The sequence below is a fragment of the Thalassophryne amazonica genome, chromosome 20 (assembly GCF_902500255.1).
Source record: "Thalassophryne amazonica chromosome 20, fThaAma1.1, whole genome shotgun sequence".
Taxonomy (NCBI): domain Eukaryota; kingdom Metazoa; phylum Chordata; class Actinopteri; order Batrachoidiformes; family Batrachoididae; genus Thalassophryne; species Thalassophryne amazonica.
In genome coordinates, this window is record NC_047122.1 from 6081541 (window position 1) to 6100051 (window position 18511).

Genomic DNA, 18511 nt, shown 5'->3' on the forward strand with positions numbered 1-18511 from the left:
AAAAAAACTGTGCTAAAGTCTTGACAGTCTCCATAATACATCATTTATTACTTGGTGTCAAATTTGCAGTTTTTCGTTGCTGTAATTGTGCAATAATACAATACTTTTTGTTTTTATTATTTATTTAATATCATCCAGTACTTTCTGTTGGATGGCTTTAATCAAAGAACTTAGAAACTTAGCAACTTTGATCAGTCAAGATCCAAGCAGATGGGTGTGGCGTCTACTAGGGATGCACTGATACCAGTATCAGGTATCGACCCGATCCTGTATTAATTTACTCGTACTTGTAATCATAAAATGTGTCCGATACTCCGTGACCCGATACCACTTGACAGCAGTGTGATGTCAATCTCTCAATGTGGGATTTTCATGTACACGCTCTGAAATGTCCAGACCAAGTCAAAATACGTCTGTCAATGCTGTCCATCATGCGGATCAAATTCACACACGCACTTTGGTTCACTCATTCATTAAATGGCTCATTTACCACAGGCAACGGGCTATTCTGTCTGAACACGAGGAAATTATGCCATGATCCATCCATCCATCCATTTTCTTCCGCTTTATCCGGAGTCGGGTCACAGGGGCAGCAGCTCAGGCAAAGCCGTCCAGACCTCCCGATCCACATACACCTCCCCCAGCTCCTCCGGGGGAACCCCAAGGCGTTTCCAAGCCAGCCGAGAGATGTAGTCCCTCCAGCGTGTCCTGGGTCTTCCCCGGGGCCTCCTCCCAGTGGGACGTGCCCGGAACACCTCTCCATTGAGGCGTCCAGGGGGCATCCGGAAAAGATGCCCGAGCCACCTCAACTGACTCTTTTCGACGTGGAGGAGCAGCGGCTCAACTCCGAGCTCCTCCCGAGTCTCCTGTGGGTTCACCACCTGCAGAGGGGGCCATGGGGGTCGAGTGCAGAGAGGATTGGGTGGCGGTCAAGGGCGGGCGGCCCGGCGGGCGGCCCATGCCCACAGCCCCTGGCTGTTGGGACGTGGAATGCCATGATCCACAAAGGAAAAATAAAATAATGTTAAAATTACTACATTTTGGTTCCAGCCGAGAGAGGGATGGCAACTTAGAAAGAGAGCTCTCAACAAGAGTTATTTACAACGGCCCCAAAGTTGAATTAACAACCCAGCGAAGTCCACAACAATAAGGGAGAGGGGGCACAGATGACGTCCAAAAAGAACAGGCGAGGCAAAAAGTTCTTTATCGAACATGTTGCAGAGGATGAGACAGAGCTAACAGAAGAAGCTAACGTTAGCTCCCCAGGGGCTGGCCGCGGTGCGTCCCCCACTCCTAGTCACAACGGTGCTGTGACAGAGAACGAGGACAAGCATTGGAAAAGAGGTGAAAGAATTTCGAAAAGACACGAAAACATAATTACAAGAAATCACAGGTGAGCTGGACAAAACCAATACAAGGCTTAATGACGTGGAAACCAGGGTTGCTGAGCATGAAGACAAGCTTCAAAGCACAGATGAGATATTAGCTGAGATGCTAACAATGCAGGAAAACATCGCTGGAAGCCTACAGGAGGGAGACGTTCAGACTATACGGTGTCCCGGAGGGAGCGGAGTCGGGGACTCAATCAATGACCCATTTTGTGGAGAAGCTACTTCAGGAGAATCTAAATATCCCCCCATCAACAGCACTACAGATCCAGAGGGCGCATAGAGCGCTATCATCTCCGCCGCCTGACGGCTCCCAACCCAGGTCAACCCTGGTAAAATCCCTGTGCTTCACTGTAAAAGAAGTGCTGAGGCTGGCATGGCAGAAGAAAGGTTTTCTGTGGAACAACAAAAAGATAAACCTTGACCACGACTACCCTCCGGAGATCATGAGAAAGGAGTACGTGGAGGATACTGAAAGACAAGGACCTGTGATTACGGACCCTCTATCCAGCCTGCCTCAAAGTGTTCTATGAAGAAAGAGCAAAAATCTATAACACGGTGGAGGAGGCGACGGCAGACCTGGCGAGCCGGGGGTTCCCGGTGAAAGTGATTAAACCACCGGCTACTCCCAGAGAGAAACTACAGAGATGGTTGTCGTGGTGGGTCACTGGGGGTCGGGGTCCACAACAGAACTGAGGAGCTGCAGCATATAAGGAGAAGCTGCAAGTATACAGACAGCAAGAGAACTAATATAATGTTCTGTGTGTGATATGGACAATATGGTAAAATATATTTACTGTCAAGCTAAAATGAGTAGGGATTCTTTTTACTGAGGGGGCCATCACAGTGGAAGGCCCCCTAGCTCAGGGAGTAAATAGGGCTGTTCATTCAAGGACTGGAAGCATTAGATGTGACTTACTGCTGGAAGGGTGGTCAGGGGCACTCATGCTTCAGTTATGCACCATATATTTCTGCTTGTTCCTTGTTTATTTCATATGTTGTTTTTTAGGGGGGGGGGGGGTTGCCTGCTGCTACCGGGGGAATACTGTACAGTCAGATAATACAACCACATACAAAATGAGCTAGTGAAAATTATTTCATATAATGTTAATGGGGTCTTGAATTTGATTAGGATGAATAAGATATTAACTAAACTGAAGAAAGAAAATGCCCAGATTGCATTACTTCAGAAGACACACATGAACCAAATGGACCATTTGAGGTTGAAAAGAAAGGGTTTTAAACGTGTTTTCCTCATCTGATAAATCAAAATATAAGAGGGGTGTGGCTATACTTATCTCTGGTGCTCTTAACTATGAAGATATCTCAGAAATCACTGATGAGGAGGGCAGATTTGTCAGGGTAACAGGAAGGTCTGAAATTGCTATACTAAATGTTTACACCCCACCTGGGAGCAATTGGGTATTCTATAGGAATATTTTTGATTTAATGATAGACTCTCAGGGTACAGTTGTTTGTGGGGGGAGACTTTAATTTTAGACTAAACCCTGGACGAGACTCCTCCAGTCCGACCAATAAGATCATAAGGAAAGTTAACTCCTATATGGTAGAAATGGGGATAATAGATGTGTGGCGAGAGCTGTGCCCATCTGGCAGAGATTACACTCATTACTCTAGTTTGTTTAAAGTCTATGCTAGGCTAGATTACTTCTTTATGTTTAAAATGGATAGTCTTAAGATTAGAGACTGTGACAAGGGATCTTTCTGATCATAGTCCTATCTCCAGGTCTCTGCTGAGGGGTAGGAAAAAAACGAAATTCAATTCATCTATATTCAATGATCCTGCTGTAGTTTCTAAAATAAAGGAAGACATTAAAGAATTTTTGGAAATTAATCACACAGGAGAGGTATCACCAATTATTATATGGGACACATTTAAGGCAATAATGAGAGTTAAATTAATTTCTATTACTTCTCACCTAAAGAGAATCAAAGGACAAAACTAGCAGATCTACAGACGAATTTAACACAGAAGCAACAGGAAGATATAAACAATCCAAACCCCACTGTAAAGCAGGAAATTAAGAAAATTCAGGGAGAAATCAACAATATTTACACTCAGGATATGCAGAAGAATTTAATTTTGATGAGGCAGAAATATTATGAGATAGGAGGGAAATCAACAAAATACTTGGCGTACAAACTACGTAAGCAACAGGAGGAAAGTACGATATACAAAATTAAGATCCCTAAAACTAATATAATGGAAACTAAATTGGAAAAGATTCAAGAATGTTTTGAAGTCTTCTACAAGGACCTATATTCACAACTTAATGCTTGTAAGGAGGATTGCATCGATGCCTTTCTTAGCTATGTAGATTTACCTTCACTCTCAGACCTTGAAAATGAGAATTTAATAAACCCAATTTCAGGAGAGGAAATAAATGTAGCTATAACCAGACTAAAAACAAGAAAAGCGGTTGGGCCAGATGGGTACAGCTCTCAATGGTATCGCAGCCTAAGGGCGATCTCATTAATCCCGAAAGAGGGGAAGGATAGACGTGAATGTGGGAACTATCGGCCATTTAGTGTCCTCAACTTGGATTATAAATTGTTCATGGTCTGCGTTTGCCCGCAGATTGGAGAAGTTGTTGCCTGACCTAATTAATTCAGATCAGACTGGTTTTGTCCACTACAGACAAACAACTGATAACATCAGAAGAATATTACACATCCTAGGACAAATACAAAAGGACAAAACTCAAGTAATTATAGCGAGTCTTGATGCTGAGAAAGCTTTTGACTCTATCAGATGGGCTTTAAATTATTAAAAAATCATACATTGTGATTTCCGGATTTTTTTTTTTTTTTTTTAGATTATGTCTCTCACAGTGGACATGCACCTAAGATGAAAATTTCAGACCCCTCCATGATTTCTAAGTGGGAGAACTTGCAAAATCGCAGGGTGTTCAAATACTTATTTTCCTCACTGTAGGTGCAGTCTAGATGAATATGCTACCCCGACTACTTTACCTTTTTAGGAACGTGCCTAGAGGTGAGTGAAAACCAATTTAGAGTGTGGGACAAATGGGTTTCCAGATTTATCTGGCAGGGCCAGAAACCAAGGATCAAATATGCCACCCTTCAAGTCCCCAAGGAAAGTGGAGGGTGGGGTCTCCCTTGCTTAAGGAACTACTACTATGCTGCACAAATAACTCCCTTTCTATACTGGTGCAATGAAACATATAAAGCCAAATGGAAGGAGCTAGAGGCTAATGTGTCAACTCAGGTGGATTTCATCCCCAATAGATACGACTCCAGCTTTAAATTATGGTCAAAGTATAACACAACACTCCTTTCACTGACTCAGAGAGACACTATGTACAGCTTTGAGGCCTTGCGGGATAAACATGGCTTGGCATGGAATGAATTCCATAGATACCTGCAACTACGTTCTTACTGTATATTGATCATGAATGTAAATTGTCCGATTTTTCAGATGTTGAATCAGAATTTTACCACATTCTGAAAAATGCCATGACAATGACCCCCACTAAATCCATTTCGAAGTTGTACACATTTATTTCCAGTGCTAATAATAATAACACTTTATACATTAAAGGTAAATGGGTAAGAGAGTCAGGGACTGAGATTTCTCCGGAGGCTTAGGGCAATATCTGGTCCTTCCAGTGGACATCATCCTGCTCTATGGACTGGAGAGGACATTGTTGGAAGAATATCATTAGATACAGTGGTGCACAAACGTTTACATACCTGGCAGATTTTTTTTTTTTTTTTTTTTTTTTTGGCCATTTTTCAGAGAATATGAACAGTAACACAAAATCGTTTTTTTACTCGTGGTTGGGTGAAGCCATTTATTGGCAAACAACTGTGTTTACTCTTTTCAAATCATAATGACAACGGAAACTACCCAAATGAACCTGATCAAAAGTTTACATACCCCAGTTCTTAATACTTTGTATTGCCCCCTTTATGACAGCTTGTATCACCAGTTATCCATCTTCATGATGAAGTGGTATAGAGGAGGATTTTCTTAAAAAGAAGACCTGAAAGTTTAGCTACAAATTGCCAGAAGGTACATCTGAGATGCAAGCCTGGATTTGATCTGTTTTGGTGAAAGAAAATCCTCCTCTGCTCTACTCCACTATGAAGCTAAGAGTAGTGATGCAAAATGCAAAACTTGCACTGTGCACAATTTCTCCAGTCACAGCCACATAAGCCCATAACTTCTCCTGAGTTGTCTGGGTGTCTTGGTGGCTTTCCTCACTCTTCTCCTTCTTGCACAGTCACTCAGTTTTTGAGAACTGTCTACTCCATGCAGATTTATCATAAAGTGCCATACTGTTTGTATTTCTTTGTAATTAATGTAAATAAAGTCCAAGACATATTCAGTGGCAGCTTCATCATCAGAGAGCCTTGTCCAGAACTACCACAGAAGACTCCAAGCTGTCAGTGATGTTAAAGGGGGCAACACATGGTATTAAGAAAAGGAGTATGTAAACTTTTGATCAGGGTCATTTGGGTAGTTTGTGTTGTCATTATGATTTAAAAAGAGTAAACACAGTTGTTTGACAATAAATCAATCAATCAATCAATTTTTTTTATATAGCGCCAAATCACAACAAACAGTTGCCCCAAGGCGCTTTATATTGTAAGGCAAGGCCATACAATAATTATGTAAAACCCCAACGGTCAAAACGACCCCCTGTGAGCAAGCACTTGGCTACAGTGGGAAGGAAAAACTCCCTTTTAACAGGAAGAAACCTCCAGCAGAACCAGGCTCAGGGAGGGGCAGTCTTCTGCTGGGACTGGTTGGGGCTGAGGGAGAGAACCAGGAAAAAGACATGCTGTGGAGGGGAGCAGAGATCAATCACTAATGATTAAATGCAGAGTGGTGCATACAGAGCAAAAAGAGAAAGAAACACTCAGTGCATCATGGGAACCCCCCAGCAGTCTAAGTCTATAGCAGCATAACTAAGGGATGGTTCAGGGTCACCTGATCCAGCCCTAACTATAAGCTTTAGCAAAAAGGAAAGTTTTAAGCCTAATCTTAAAAGTAGAGAAGGTGTCTGTCTCCCTGATCTGAATTGGGAGCTGGTTCCACAGGAGAGGAGCCTGAAAGCTGAAGGCTCTGCCTCCCATTCTACTCTTACAAACCCTAGGAACTACAAGTAAGCCTGCAGTCTGAGAGCGAAGCGCTCTATTGGGGTGATATGGTACTATGAGGTCCCTAAGATAAGATGGGACCTGATTATTCAAAACCTTATAAGTAAGAAGAAGAATTTTAAATTCTATTCTAGAATTAACAGGAAGCCAATGAAGAGAGGCCAATATGGGTGAGATATGCTCTCTCCTTCTAGTCCCCGTCAGTACTCTAGCTGCAGCATTTTGAATTAACTGAAGGCTTTTTAGGGAACTTTTAGGACAACCTGATAATAATGAATTACAATAGTCCAGCCTAGAGGAAATAAATGCATGAATTAGTTTTTCAGCATCACTCTGAGACAAGACCTTTCTGATTTTAGAGATATTGCGTAAATGCAAAAAAGCAGTCCTACATATTTGTTTAATATGCGCTTTGAATGACATATCCTGATCAAAAATGACTCCAAGATTTCTCACAGTATTACTAGAGGTCAGGGTAATGCCATCCACAGTAAGGATCTGGTTAGACACCATGTTTCTAAGATTTGTGGGGCCAAGTACAATAACTTCAGTTTTATCTGAGTTTAAAAGCAGGAAATTAGAGGTCATCCATGTCTTTATGTCTGTAAGACAATCCTGCAGTTTAGCTAATTGGTGTGTGTCCTCTGGCTTCATGGATAGATAAAGCTGGGTATCATCTGCGTAACAATGAAAATTTAAGCAATACCGTCTAATAATACTGCCTAAGGGAAGCATGTATAAAGTGAATAAAATTGGTCCTAGCACAGAACCTTGTGGAACTCCATAATTAACTTTAGTCTGTGAAGAAGATTCCCCATTTACATGAACAAATTGTAATCTATTAGACAAATATGATTCAAACCACCGCAGCGCAGTGCCTTTAATACCTATGGCATGCTCTAATCTCTGTAATAAAATTTTATGGTCAACAGTATCAAAAGCAGCACTGAGGTCTAACAGAACAAGCACAGAGATGAGTCCACTGTCCGAGACCATAAGAAGATCATTTGTAACCTTCACTAATGCTGTTTCTGTACTATGATGAATTATAAAACCTGACTGAAACTCTTCAAATAGACCATTCCTCTGCAGATGATCAGTTAGCTGTTTTACAACTACCCTTTCAAGAATGTTTGAGAGAAAAGGAAGGTTGGAGATTGGCCTATAATTAGCTAAGATAGCTGGGTCAAGTGATGGCTTTTTAAGTAATGGTTTAATTACTGCCACCTTAAAAGCCTGTGGTACATAGCCAACTAACAAAGATAGATTGATCATATTTAAGATCGAAGCATTAAATAATGGTAGGGCTTCCTTGAGCAGCCTGGTAGGAATGGGGTCTAATAAACATGTTGATGGTTTGGATGAAGTAACTAATGAAAATAACTCAGACAGAACAATCGGAGAGAAAGTCTAACCAAATACCGGCATCACTGAAAGCAGCCAAAGATAACGATACGTCTTTGGGATGGTTATGAGTAATTTTTTCTCTAATAGTTAAAATTTTGTTAGCAAAGAAAGTCATGAAGTCATTACTAGTTAAAGTTAATGGAATACTCAGCTCAATAGAGCTCTGACTCTTTGTCAGCCTGGCTACAGTGCTGAAAAGAAATGGCTTCACCCAACCACTAACCATGAGTGGAAAAACGTTTTTGTGTTATCATTCATATTCTCTAAACTAAACTTCTGCCACGGTATGTAAACCTTTGAGCACAACTGTATTTTAAGACACCATATCAGGAGAAGTATAAAAGGGCATCTATGCTATGCTGGAGGCAATGTGGCTCAACTGTTAGTGCTAACCACTACCATATCTTCTGGGATTGTCCCAAGTTAAAAATCTTCTGGAAGGGTGTCCAGGCCTCATTAAGTACAGTCTTTAACATTCAAATACCTCTGGGTTTTGAGGTCTTGTACCCGGGTCATGTTCCTTTCTTGAAATGTAGGAGAGAAAACTGCTGCAAATTATCCTGGTGGCTAGCAAGAAAACAATTACAAGAAGAAGGTTAAGCCCAATTCAACCTACTGTAAATGATTGGATTGTAAGGGTGTAACAATGCATGTATTTTTATTGAACTGTTTCAGTATGGGACGTTCAGTTCGGTACAGGGCTGTGCATGTGTTTACTGTAATTTACGGACTATAGCGCGCACCTGAATATTAGCCGCACCCACCAATTTTAAAAAGAAAAAAAAATTAATTGTACATAAATAAGCCGCACTTTTCTAGCCGCAGGTCTTCACGTTGTAAAATTAGATAATTACACAGAAAGATGTTAGACAGAAAGATTTTTTTTTTTAATCTTTTAATTAAATACATATCGTAAATGCTTTTTTTTTCCCTGAAGTGTTACACGTTGACACACACGTCATCCCGCGCGTGCGCACGGTGTCTCTGCTCCACACGGAGAACTAAGTAATTTTACAACTTTTTCTTGAGATATCATCGCATGTGCAGCCAGGATCCCATGGAGCATGTGGTAAATGAGACGTTATTGAGGTGCTGTGACTTTTTCGACTTGTTGCGTCAAGACAAAGAACCGGTGGGGAAGGAGGGGGGGGGGGGAAGATTCCGCTCCGCTAACTGATCTGACAGAGCAAAGTGCACAGGTAAGACCTTATATTTACACTGTGTATGTGTGAATTCACACCACATGAGGAACGCAGCTTTCAGGAAATCAGTTGACCGCATCAATTGACATATTTGTTGTTTATTTGAGAACATTTATTTAACTTACTACCAGTCAGCACTTTGCAATTATTTTATTTTCCTGTTTGTATCTTCTTTGTCTTTCGGCTGTTCCAGTTAGGGGTCGCCACAGCAGGTCAATTGTTTCCATCTCACCCTGTCCTCTGTATCTTCCTCTGTCACACCAACCACCTGCATGTCTTCCCTCAGCACATCCATAAACCTCCTCTTTGGCCTCCCTCTTCTCCTCCTGATTGGTGGCTCCATCCTCAGCATCCTTCTCCCTATATACCCTGGGTCCCTCCTCTGCACATGTCCAAACCATCTCAATCTCGCCTCTCTGACTTTGTCTCCAAACCGTCCCACCTGAGCTGTCACTCTATGTTCATTCCTAATCTTGTCCATTCTTGTCACTCCCAAAGAGAATCTCAACATCTTTAGCTCTGCCACCTCCAGCTCTGCCTCCTGTCTTTTTGTTAGTGCCACCGTCTCTAAGCCGTACAACATAGCTGGTCTCACTAGTGTCTTGTAAACTTTCCCCTTCACTCTTGCTGATATTCTTCGGTCACAAATCACTCCTGCCACCTTTCTCCACCCAAACAGCCACATGGGGTGTGCAGCCAGTACATTCTGAGTGCCGGTCCCAAGCCTGGATAAATGAGGAGGGTTGCGTCAGGAAGGGCATCCGGCGTAAAACAAGCCAGCCCAACTATGCAGACTAAGTAAGAATCGAATTTCCATACCGGATCGATCGAGGCCCGGGTAAACAACGTCCGCCACCGGTGCTGTTGCCCAACAGGGTGCCGGTGGAAATTGGACTTCTGCTGAGCGAAGACGACGAAGAAGAGGAGGAGAACGTTTCCACAAACAGCGGGAGAAGAAAACTAGAAGGGTGGAAATGAGAGTGGGGACTTTGAATGTTGGAAGTATGACTGGTAAAGGGAGAGAGCTGGCTGATATGATGGAGAGGAGAAAGGTAGACATATTGTGTGTGCAAGAGACCAAGTGGAAGGGAAATAAGAGCAGGAGCATCGGCAGTGGGTACAAGTTGTTGTACCATAGTGAGGACAGGAAGAGAAATGGTGCTGGGGTCATTTTAAAGGAAGAGTATGTTAAAAGTGTGTTGGAGGTTAAGCGAGTGTCTGACAGGGTGATGAGTGGAGATATATTTGATGGAAAAAATTGACCTATTAAACAAGGATCCAAAAGGACAAATTTTACCAAATTTTGAGCAACTGGATTTCATTCATAGCCTCTATGAGAGCAGACTTTATCTGATCTCACTGGTAATATGGCTTTGAAGTTACTAATTTAATTTATTACTGATTATTGATTTTTATGTCTACGACAGCAGCAGCAGGCGTCTTCCCTTGATACCTGTACACAGTTTGGTGTTTACTGTTCTACCATTTATGTTGTATCACAGTTTTCTGTAAGTGAACTTGCAAGCCTCATTGGCTCTGTCTTTTCCAAGAAACTTGCCAGTGTAGAGCTTTAGAGGTTAACTGCATCCACAGATACCACTCTCTCATAAATCTGATAAAGTTTGTCATTAGTGGACAGTGGGCGCTGTAAAAAATAAAAGTAGTCTAATCCAGATCTTGTGACGGTATATTCCTTGGATTTACAGTAGTGTTCAGAATAATAGTAGTGCTATGTGACTAAAAAGATTAATCCAGGTTTTGAGTATATTTCTTATTGTTACATGGGAAACAAGGTATCAGTAGATTCAGTAGATTCTCACAAATCCAACAAGACCAAGCATTCATGATATGCACACTCTTAAGGCTATGAAATTGGGCTATTAGTAAAAAAAAGTAGAAAAGGGGGTGTTCACAATAATAGGAGTGTGGCATTCAGTCAGTGAGTTCGTCAATTTTGTGGAACAAACAGGTGTGAATCAGGTGTCCCCTATTTAAGGATGAAGCCAGCACCTGTTGAACATGTTTTTCTCTTTGAAAGCCTGAGGAAAATGGGACGTTCAAGACATTGTTCAGAAGAACAGCGTAGTTTGATTTAAAAAAATTGATTGGAGAGGGGACAACTTATACGCAGGTGCAAAAAATTATAGGCTGTTCATCTACATAGATCTCCAATGCTTTAAAATGGACAAAAAAACAGAGACGTGTGGAAAAAACAGAAAACAACCATCAAAATGGATAGAAGAATAACCAGAATGGCAAAGCCTCACCCATTGATCAGCTCCAGGATGATCAAAGACAGTCTGGAGTTACCTGTAAGTGCTGTGACAGTTAGAAGACACCTGTGTGAAGCTAATTTATTTGCAAGAATCCCCCGCAAAGTCCCTCTGTTAAATAAAAGACGTGCAGAAGAGGTTACAATTTGCGAAAGAACACATCAACTGGCCTATCGAGAAATGGAGGAATATTTTGTGGGCTGATGAGAGTAAAATTGTTCTTTTTGGGTCCAAGGGCCGCAGACAGTTTGTGAGACAACCCCCAAACTCTGAATTCAAGCCACAGTTTACAGTGAAGACAGTGAAGCATGGTGGTGCAAGCATCATGATATGGGCATGTTTCTCCTACTATGGTGTTGGGCTTATATATCGCATACCAGGTATCATGGATCAGTTTGGATATGTCAAAATACTTGAAGAGGTCATGTTGCCTTATGCTGAAGAGGACATGCCCTTGAAATAGGTGTTTCAACAAGACAATGACCCCAAGCACACTAGTAAACGAGCAAAATCTTGGTTCCAAACCAACAAAATTAATGCCTCGTAGATGTGAAGAAATCATGAAAAACTGTGGTTATACAACTAATTACTAGTTTAGTGAGTCACAGGATTGCTAAAAAAGCAGTTTGAACATAATAGTTTTGAGTTTGTAGCGTCAACAGCAGATGCTACTATTATTATGAACACCCCCTTTTCTACTTTTTTTTTTACTAATAGCCCAATTTCATAGCCTTAAGAGTGTGCATATCATGAATGCTTGGTCTTGTTGGATTTGTGAGAATCTACTGAATCTACTGGTACCTTGTTTCCCATGTAACAATAAGAAATATACTCAAAACCTGGATTAATCTTTTTAGTCACATAGCACAACTATTATTCTGAAAACTACTGTATATGCCCTGATGACTGGTACTGCACATTTTCTGGACTCCAAACATACAAAACTGGAATGTCATTTGTTTGTAGTTCTACCAATGACTCAACCATGATGCTTTTTATTGTCCATTCCAAATAAAGATACAATAAAAAAATGACATACAATAAAAAAATGACTACGTTTTGCCTCCTTGTGTCACGACACTGTGTGTGTGTGTGTGTGTGTGTGGGGGGGGGGGTGCATGTGTGTGCTTAAAAAGGCTTATTTCCTCATAGCTTTCATTTACCTTGTATACTCAATGTGCTTTAGTCATTTTCTTGTTGAGTAAATGGTATTTTCTTGACAATGAATAATAATAATAATAATTTGTTTCCTACTTGGTAGGTGCCAGTGTGGTCAGTACCCGATGTTCTGAGACGTACCATATTCGTTCAGCATGTGTGACCCTGTTTGGCTTCCCCCTGTGGTACCCGTCTGAGAGTCCACGCACTGTTATTCAGGTATGGGTTTTGTTTATATATATATATATATATATATATATATATATATATATATATATATATATATACTCAACAAAAATCTAAACGCAACACTTTTGGTTTTGCTCCCATTTTGTATGAGATGAACTCAAAGATCTAAAACTTTTTCCACATACACAATATCACCATTTCCCTCAAATATTGTTTACAAACCAGTCTAAATCTGTGATAGTGAGCACTTAGTGCACAGGTGTGCCTTAGACTGCCCACAATAAAAGGCCACTCTGAAAGGTGCAGTTTTGTTTTATTGGGGGGGATACCAGTCAGTATCTGGTGTGACCACCATTTGCCTCATGCAGTGCAACACATCTCCTTCGCATAGAGTTGATCAGGTTGTCAATTGTGGCCTGTGGAATGTTGGTCTACTCCTCTTCAATGGCTGTGCGAAGTTGCTGGATATTGGCAGGAACTGGTACACGCTGTCGTATACGCCGGTCCAGAGCATCCCAAACATGCTCAATGGGTGACATGTCCGGTGAGTATGCCGGCCATGCAAGAACTGGGACATTTTCAGCTTCCAAGAATTGTGTACAGATCCTTGCAACATGGGGCCGTGCATTATCCTGCTGCAACATGAGGTGATGTTCTTGGATGTATGGCACAACAATGGGCCTCAGGATCTCGTCACGGTATCTCTGTGCATTCAAAATGCCATCAATAAAATGCATCTGTGTTCTTCGTCCATAACAGCTGCCTGCCCATACCATAACCCCACCGCCACCATGGGCCACTCGATCCACAACATTGACATCAGAAAACCGCTCACCACACGACGCCACACACGCTGTCTGCCATCTGCCCTGAACAGTGTGAACCGGGATTCATCCGTGAAGAGAACACCTCTCCAACGTCCCAAACACCAGCGAATGTGAGCATTTGCCCACTCAAGTCGGTTACGATGACGAACTGGAGTCAGGTCGAGACCCCGATGAGGACGACGAGCATGCAGATGAGCTTCCCTGAGACAGTTTCTGACAGTTTGTGCAGAAATTCTTTGGTTATGCAAACCGATTGTTTCAGCAGCTGTCCGAGTGGCTGGTCCCAGACGATCTTGGAGGTGAACATGCTGGATCAATCAATTCAATCAATCAATTTTTTTTTTATATAGCGCCAAATCACAACAAACAGTTGCCCCAAGGCGCCCCATATTGCAAGGCAAGGCCATACAATAATTATGTAAAACCCCAACGGTCAAAACGACCCCCTGTGAGCAAGCACTTGGCTACAGTGGGAAGGAAAAACTCCCTTTTAACAGGAAGAAACCTCCAGCAGAACCAGGCTCAGGGAGGGGCAGTCTTCTGCTGGGACTGGTTGGGGCTGAGGGAGAGAACCAGGAAAAAGACATGCTGTGGAGGGGAGCAGAGATCGATCACTAATGATTAAATGCAGAGTGGTGCATACAGAGCAAAAAGAAAAGAAACAGTGCATCATGGGAACCCCCCAGCAGTCTACGTCTATAGCAGCATAACTAAGGGATGGTTCAGGGTCACCTGATCCAGCCCTAACTATAAGCTTTAGCAAAAAGGAAAGTTTTAAGCCTAATCTTAAAAGTAGAGAGGGTGTCTGTCTCCCTGATCTGAATTGGGAGCTGGTTCCACAGGAGAGGAGCCTGAAAGCTGAAGGCTCTGCCTCCCATTCTACTCTTACAAACCCTAGGAACTACAAGTAAGCCTGCAGTCTGAGAGCGAAGCGCTCTATTGGGGTAATATGGTACTACGAGGTCCCTAAGATAAGATGGGACCTGATTATTCAAAACCTTATAAGTAAGAAGAAGAATTTTAAATTCTATTCTAGAATTAACAGGAAGCCAATGAAGAGAGGCCAATATGGGTGAGATATGCTCTCTCCTTCTAGTCCCCGTCAGTACTCTAGCTGCAGCATTTTGAATTAACTGAAGGCTTTTTAGGGAACTTTTAGGACAACCTGATAATAATGAATTACAATAGTCCAGCCTAGAGGAAATAAATGCATGAATTAGTTTTTCAGCATCACTCTGAGACAAGACCTTTCTGATTTTAGAGATATTGCGTAAATGCAAAAAAGCAGTCCTACATATTTGTTTAATATGCACTTTGAATGACATATCCTGATCAAAATGACTCCAAGATTTCTCACAGTATTACTAGAGGTCAGGGTAATGCCATCCAGAGTAAGGATCTGGTTAGACACCATGTTTCTAAGATTTGTGGGGCCAAGTACAATAACTTCAGTTTTATCTGAGTTTAAAAGCAGGAAATTAGAGGTCATCCATGTCTTTATGTCTGTAAGACAATCCTGCAGTTTAGCTAATTGGTGTGTGTCCTCTGGCTTCATGGATAGATAAAGCTGGGTATCATCTGCGTAACAATGAAAATTTAAGCAATACCGTCTAATAATACTGCCTAAGGGAAGCATGTATAAAGTGAATAAAATTGGTCCTAGCACAGAACCTTGTGGAACTCCATAATTAACTTTAGTCTGTGAAGAAGATTCCCCATTTACATGAACAAATTGTAATCTATTAGACAAATATGATTCAAACCACCGCAGCGCAGTGCCTTTAATACCTATGGCATGCTCTAATCTCTGTAATAAAATTTTATGGTCAACAGTATCAAAAGCAGCACTGAGATCTAACAGAACAAGCACAGAGATGAGTCCACTGTCCGAGGCCATAAGAAGATCATTTGTAACCTTCACTAATGCTGTTTCTGTACTATGATGAATTCTAAAACCTGACTGAAACTCTTCAAATAGACCATTCCTCTGCAGATGATCAGTTAGCTGTTTTACAACTACCCTTTCAAGAATTTTTGAGAGAAAAGGAAGGTTGGAGATTGGCCTATAATTAGCTAAGATAGCTGGGTCAAGTGATGGCTTTTTAAGTAATGGTTTAATTACTGCCACCTTAAAAGCCTGTGGTACATAGCCAACTAACAAAGATAGATTGATCATATTTAAGATCGAAGCATTAAATAATGGTAGGGCTTCCTTGAGCAGCCTGGTAGGAATGGGGTCTAATAAACATGTTGATGGTTTGGATGAAGTAACTAATGAGAATAACTCAGACAGAACAATCGGAGAGAAAGAGTCTAACCAAATACCGGCATCACTGAAAGCAGCCAAAGATAACGATACGTCTTTGGGATGGTTATGAGTAATTTTTTCTCTAATAGTTAAAATTTGTTAGCAAAGAAAGTCATGAAGTCATTACTAGTTAAAGTTAATGGAATACTCAGCTCAATAGAGCTCTGACTCTTTGTCAGCCTGGCTACAGTGCTGAAAAGAAACCTGGGGTTGTTCTTATTTTCTTCAATTAGTGATGAGTAGAAAGATGTCCTAGCTTTACGAAGGGCTTTTTTATAGAGCAACAGACTCTTTTTCCAGGCTAAGTGAAGATCTTCTAAATTAGTGAGACGCCATTTCCTCTCCAACTTACGGGTTATCTGCTTTAAGCTACGAGTTTGTGAGTTATACCACGGAGTCAGACACTTCTGATTTAAAGCTCTCTTTTTCAGAGGAGCTACAGCATCCAAAGTTGTCTTCAATGAGGATGTAAAACTATTGACGAGATACTCTATCTCCCTTACAGAGTTTAGGTAGCTACTCTGCACTGTGTTGGTATATGGCATTAGAGAACATAAAGAAGGAATCATATCCTTAAACCTAGTTACAGCGCTTTCTGAAAGACTTCTAGTGTAATGAAACTTATTCCCCACTGCTGGGTAGTCCATCAGAGTAAATGTAAATGTTATTAAGAAATGATCAGACAGAAGGGAGTTATCAGGGAATACTGTTAAGTCTTCTATTTCCATACCATAAGTCAGAACAAGATCTAAGATATGATTAAAGGATGTGGAGGTCCTGGGCTGGTGTGGTTACACGTGGTCTGCGGTTGTGAGGCTGGTTGGATGTACTGCCAAATTCTCTAAAACGCCTTTGGAGACGGCTTATGGTAGAGAAATAAACATTAAATACACGAGCAACAGCTCTGGTTGACATTCCTGCTGTCTGCATGCCAATTGCACGCTCCCTCAAATCTTGCGACATCTGTGGCACTGTGCTGTGTGATAAAACTGCACCTTTCAGAGTAGCCTTTTATTGTGGGCAGTCTAAGGCACACCTGTGCACTAATCATGGTGTCTAATCAGCATCTTGATATGGCACACCTGTGAGGTGGGATGGATTATCTCAGCAAAGGAGAAGTGCTCACTGTCACAGATTTAGACTGGTTTGTGAACAATATTTGAGGGAAATGGTGATATTGTGTATGTGGAAAAAGTTTTAGATCTTTGAGTTCATCTCATACAAAATGGGAGCAAAACCAAAAGTGTTGCGTTTATATTTTTGTTGAGTCTATATATATATATATATATATATATATATATATATATATATATATATACGAGGTCTGTCCAAAAAGTATCGTACCTTTTTATTTTTTTCAAAAACTATATGGATTTGATTCATATGTTTTTACGTCAGCCAAGCTTGAACCTTCGTGCACATGCGTGAGTTTTTCCACGCCTGTCGGTTGCGTCATTCGCCTGTGAGCACGCCTTGTGGGAGGAGTGGTCCAGCCCCCTCTTCGGATTTTCATTGTCAGGAAATGGCGGAATGATTTGGGCTTTTTTTTTTCCCATCAGAATTTTTTCAGAAACTGTTAGAGACAAGCAGCTGGAAACCATTCGAAAAATTTATCTGGCTGTCGGTGAAAATTTTACGGGCTTCACAGAGAATAAGGAGTGTTACTACCGCTTTAAGGACACCCCACAATGGCGCATGGTGCGCCGCGCTCTGAGCCGCCATCGAGAGGCAGAAAACACCACATCATTTCTAAACGGTTGGCTGTGTGGAGCCGGGACCGTCGTGAGCAATTTCTCTTATCACAAGAGCTGGACATCAGCCATTTTCTGGCAGATTTCACTTTTAACAAGAGATTTTGTCATGGAAAGCCGCGCGGAGGCTTCGCGCGTCACAACCGATTCGCTGATCGAGCGAGACAAAGGAACACCTCCATTTCGGAGGGGGCAAGTTGGGACATGCCCAGCTCTCCACAATTTCTCTTATACTCACTGGGCTGGTAAGCATTGAAATCCGAGATAGGCATGTCCCAACTTGTCCCCTGGCACTCCGAAACAGAAGAGAGCTGGGACCACAGTCACAAAGATTACATTAGTAACACATGATGCTGTCATGGTTTAAAATCCTGCAGGGCAGCAAGGTCCCCCTGCTCAAGCCAGCACATGTCCAGGCCCGTTTGAAGTTCACCACTGACCATCTGGATGATCCAGAGGAGGCATGGGAGAAGATCATGTGGTCAGATAAGACCAGAATAGAGCTTTTTGGAATCAACTCCACTTACCATGTTTAGAGGATGAGAACAACCACAAGAAAACCATCCCAACCGTGATGCATGGGGGTGGAAACATCATACTCTGGGGGTGCTCTTCTGCAAAGGGGACAGGATGACTGCACCGTATTGAAAGGAGGATGGATGGGGTCATATATTGTGAGATTTTGGCAAACAACCTCCTTCCCTCAGTAAGAGCATTGAAGATGGGTCATGGCTGGGTCTTCCAGCATGACAATGACCCCAAACACACAGCCAGGGCAACTAAGAAGGGGGGTAAGAAGCATTTCAAGGTCCTGGAGTGGCCTAGCCAGTCTCCAGACTTGAACTCAATAGAAAATCTTT

At 41.8% G+C, this 18511-nt stretch overlaps 1 protein-coding gene across 1 annotated transcript in view; it reads left to right on the forward strand.

Annotated features, from left to right (window-relative positions):
• LOC117502059 (SUN domain-containing protein 2-like) overlaps positions 1-18511 on the forward strand; it is a 112363-nt gene that overhangs the window by 89424 nt on the left and 4428 nt on the right. Inside the window, exon 13 of the mRNA XM_034161049.1 lies at positions 12680-12795. Coding sequence (XP_034016940.1) covers positions 12680-12795 — 116 coding nt within the window. The remainder of the gene's footprint in view (positions 1-12679; positions 12796-18511) is intronic.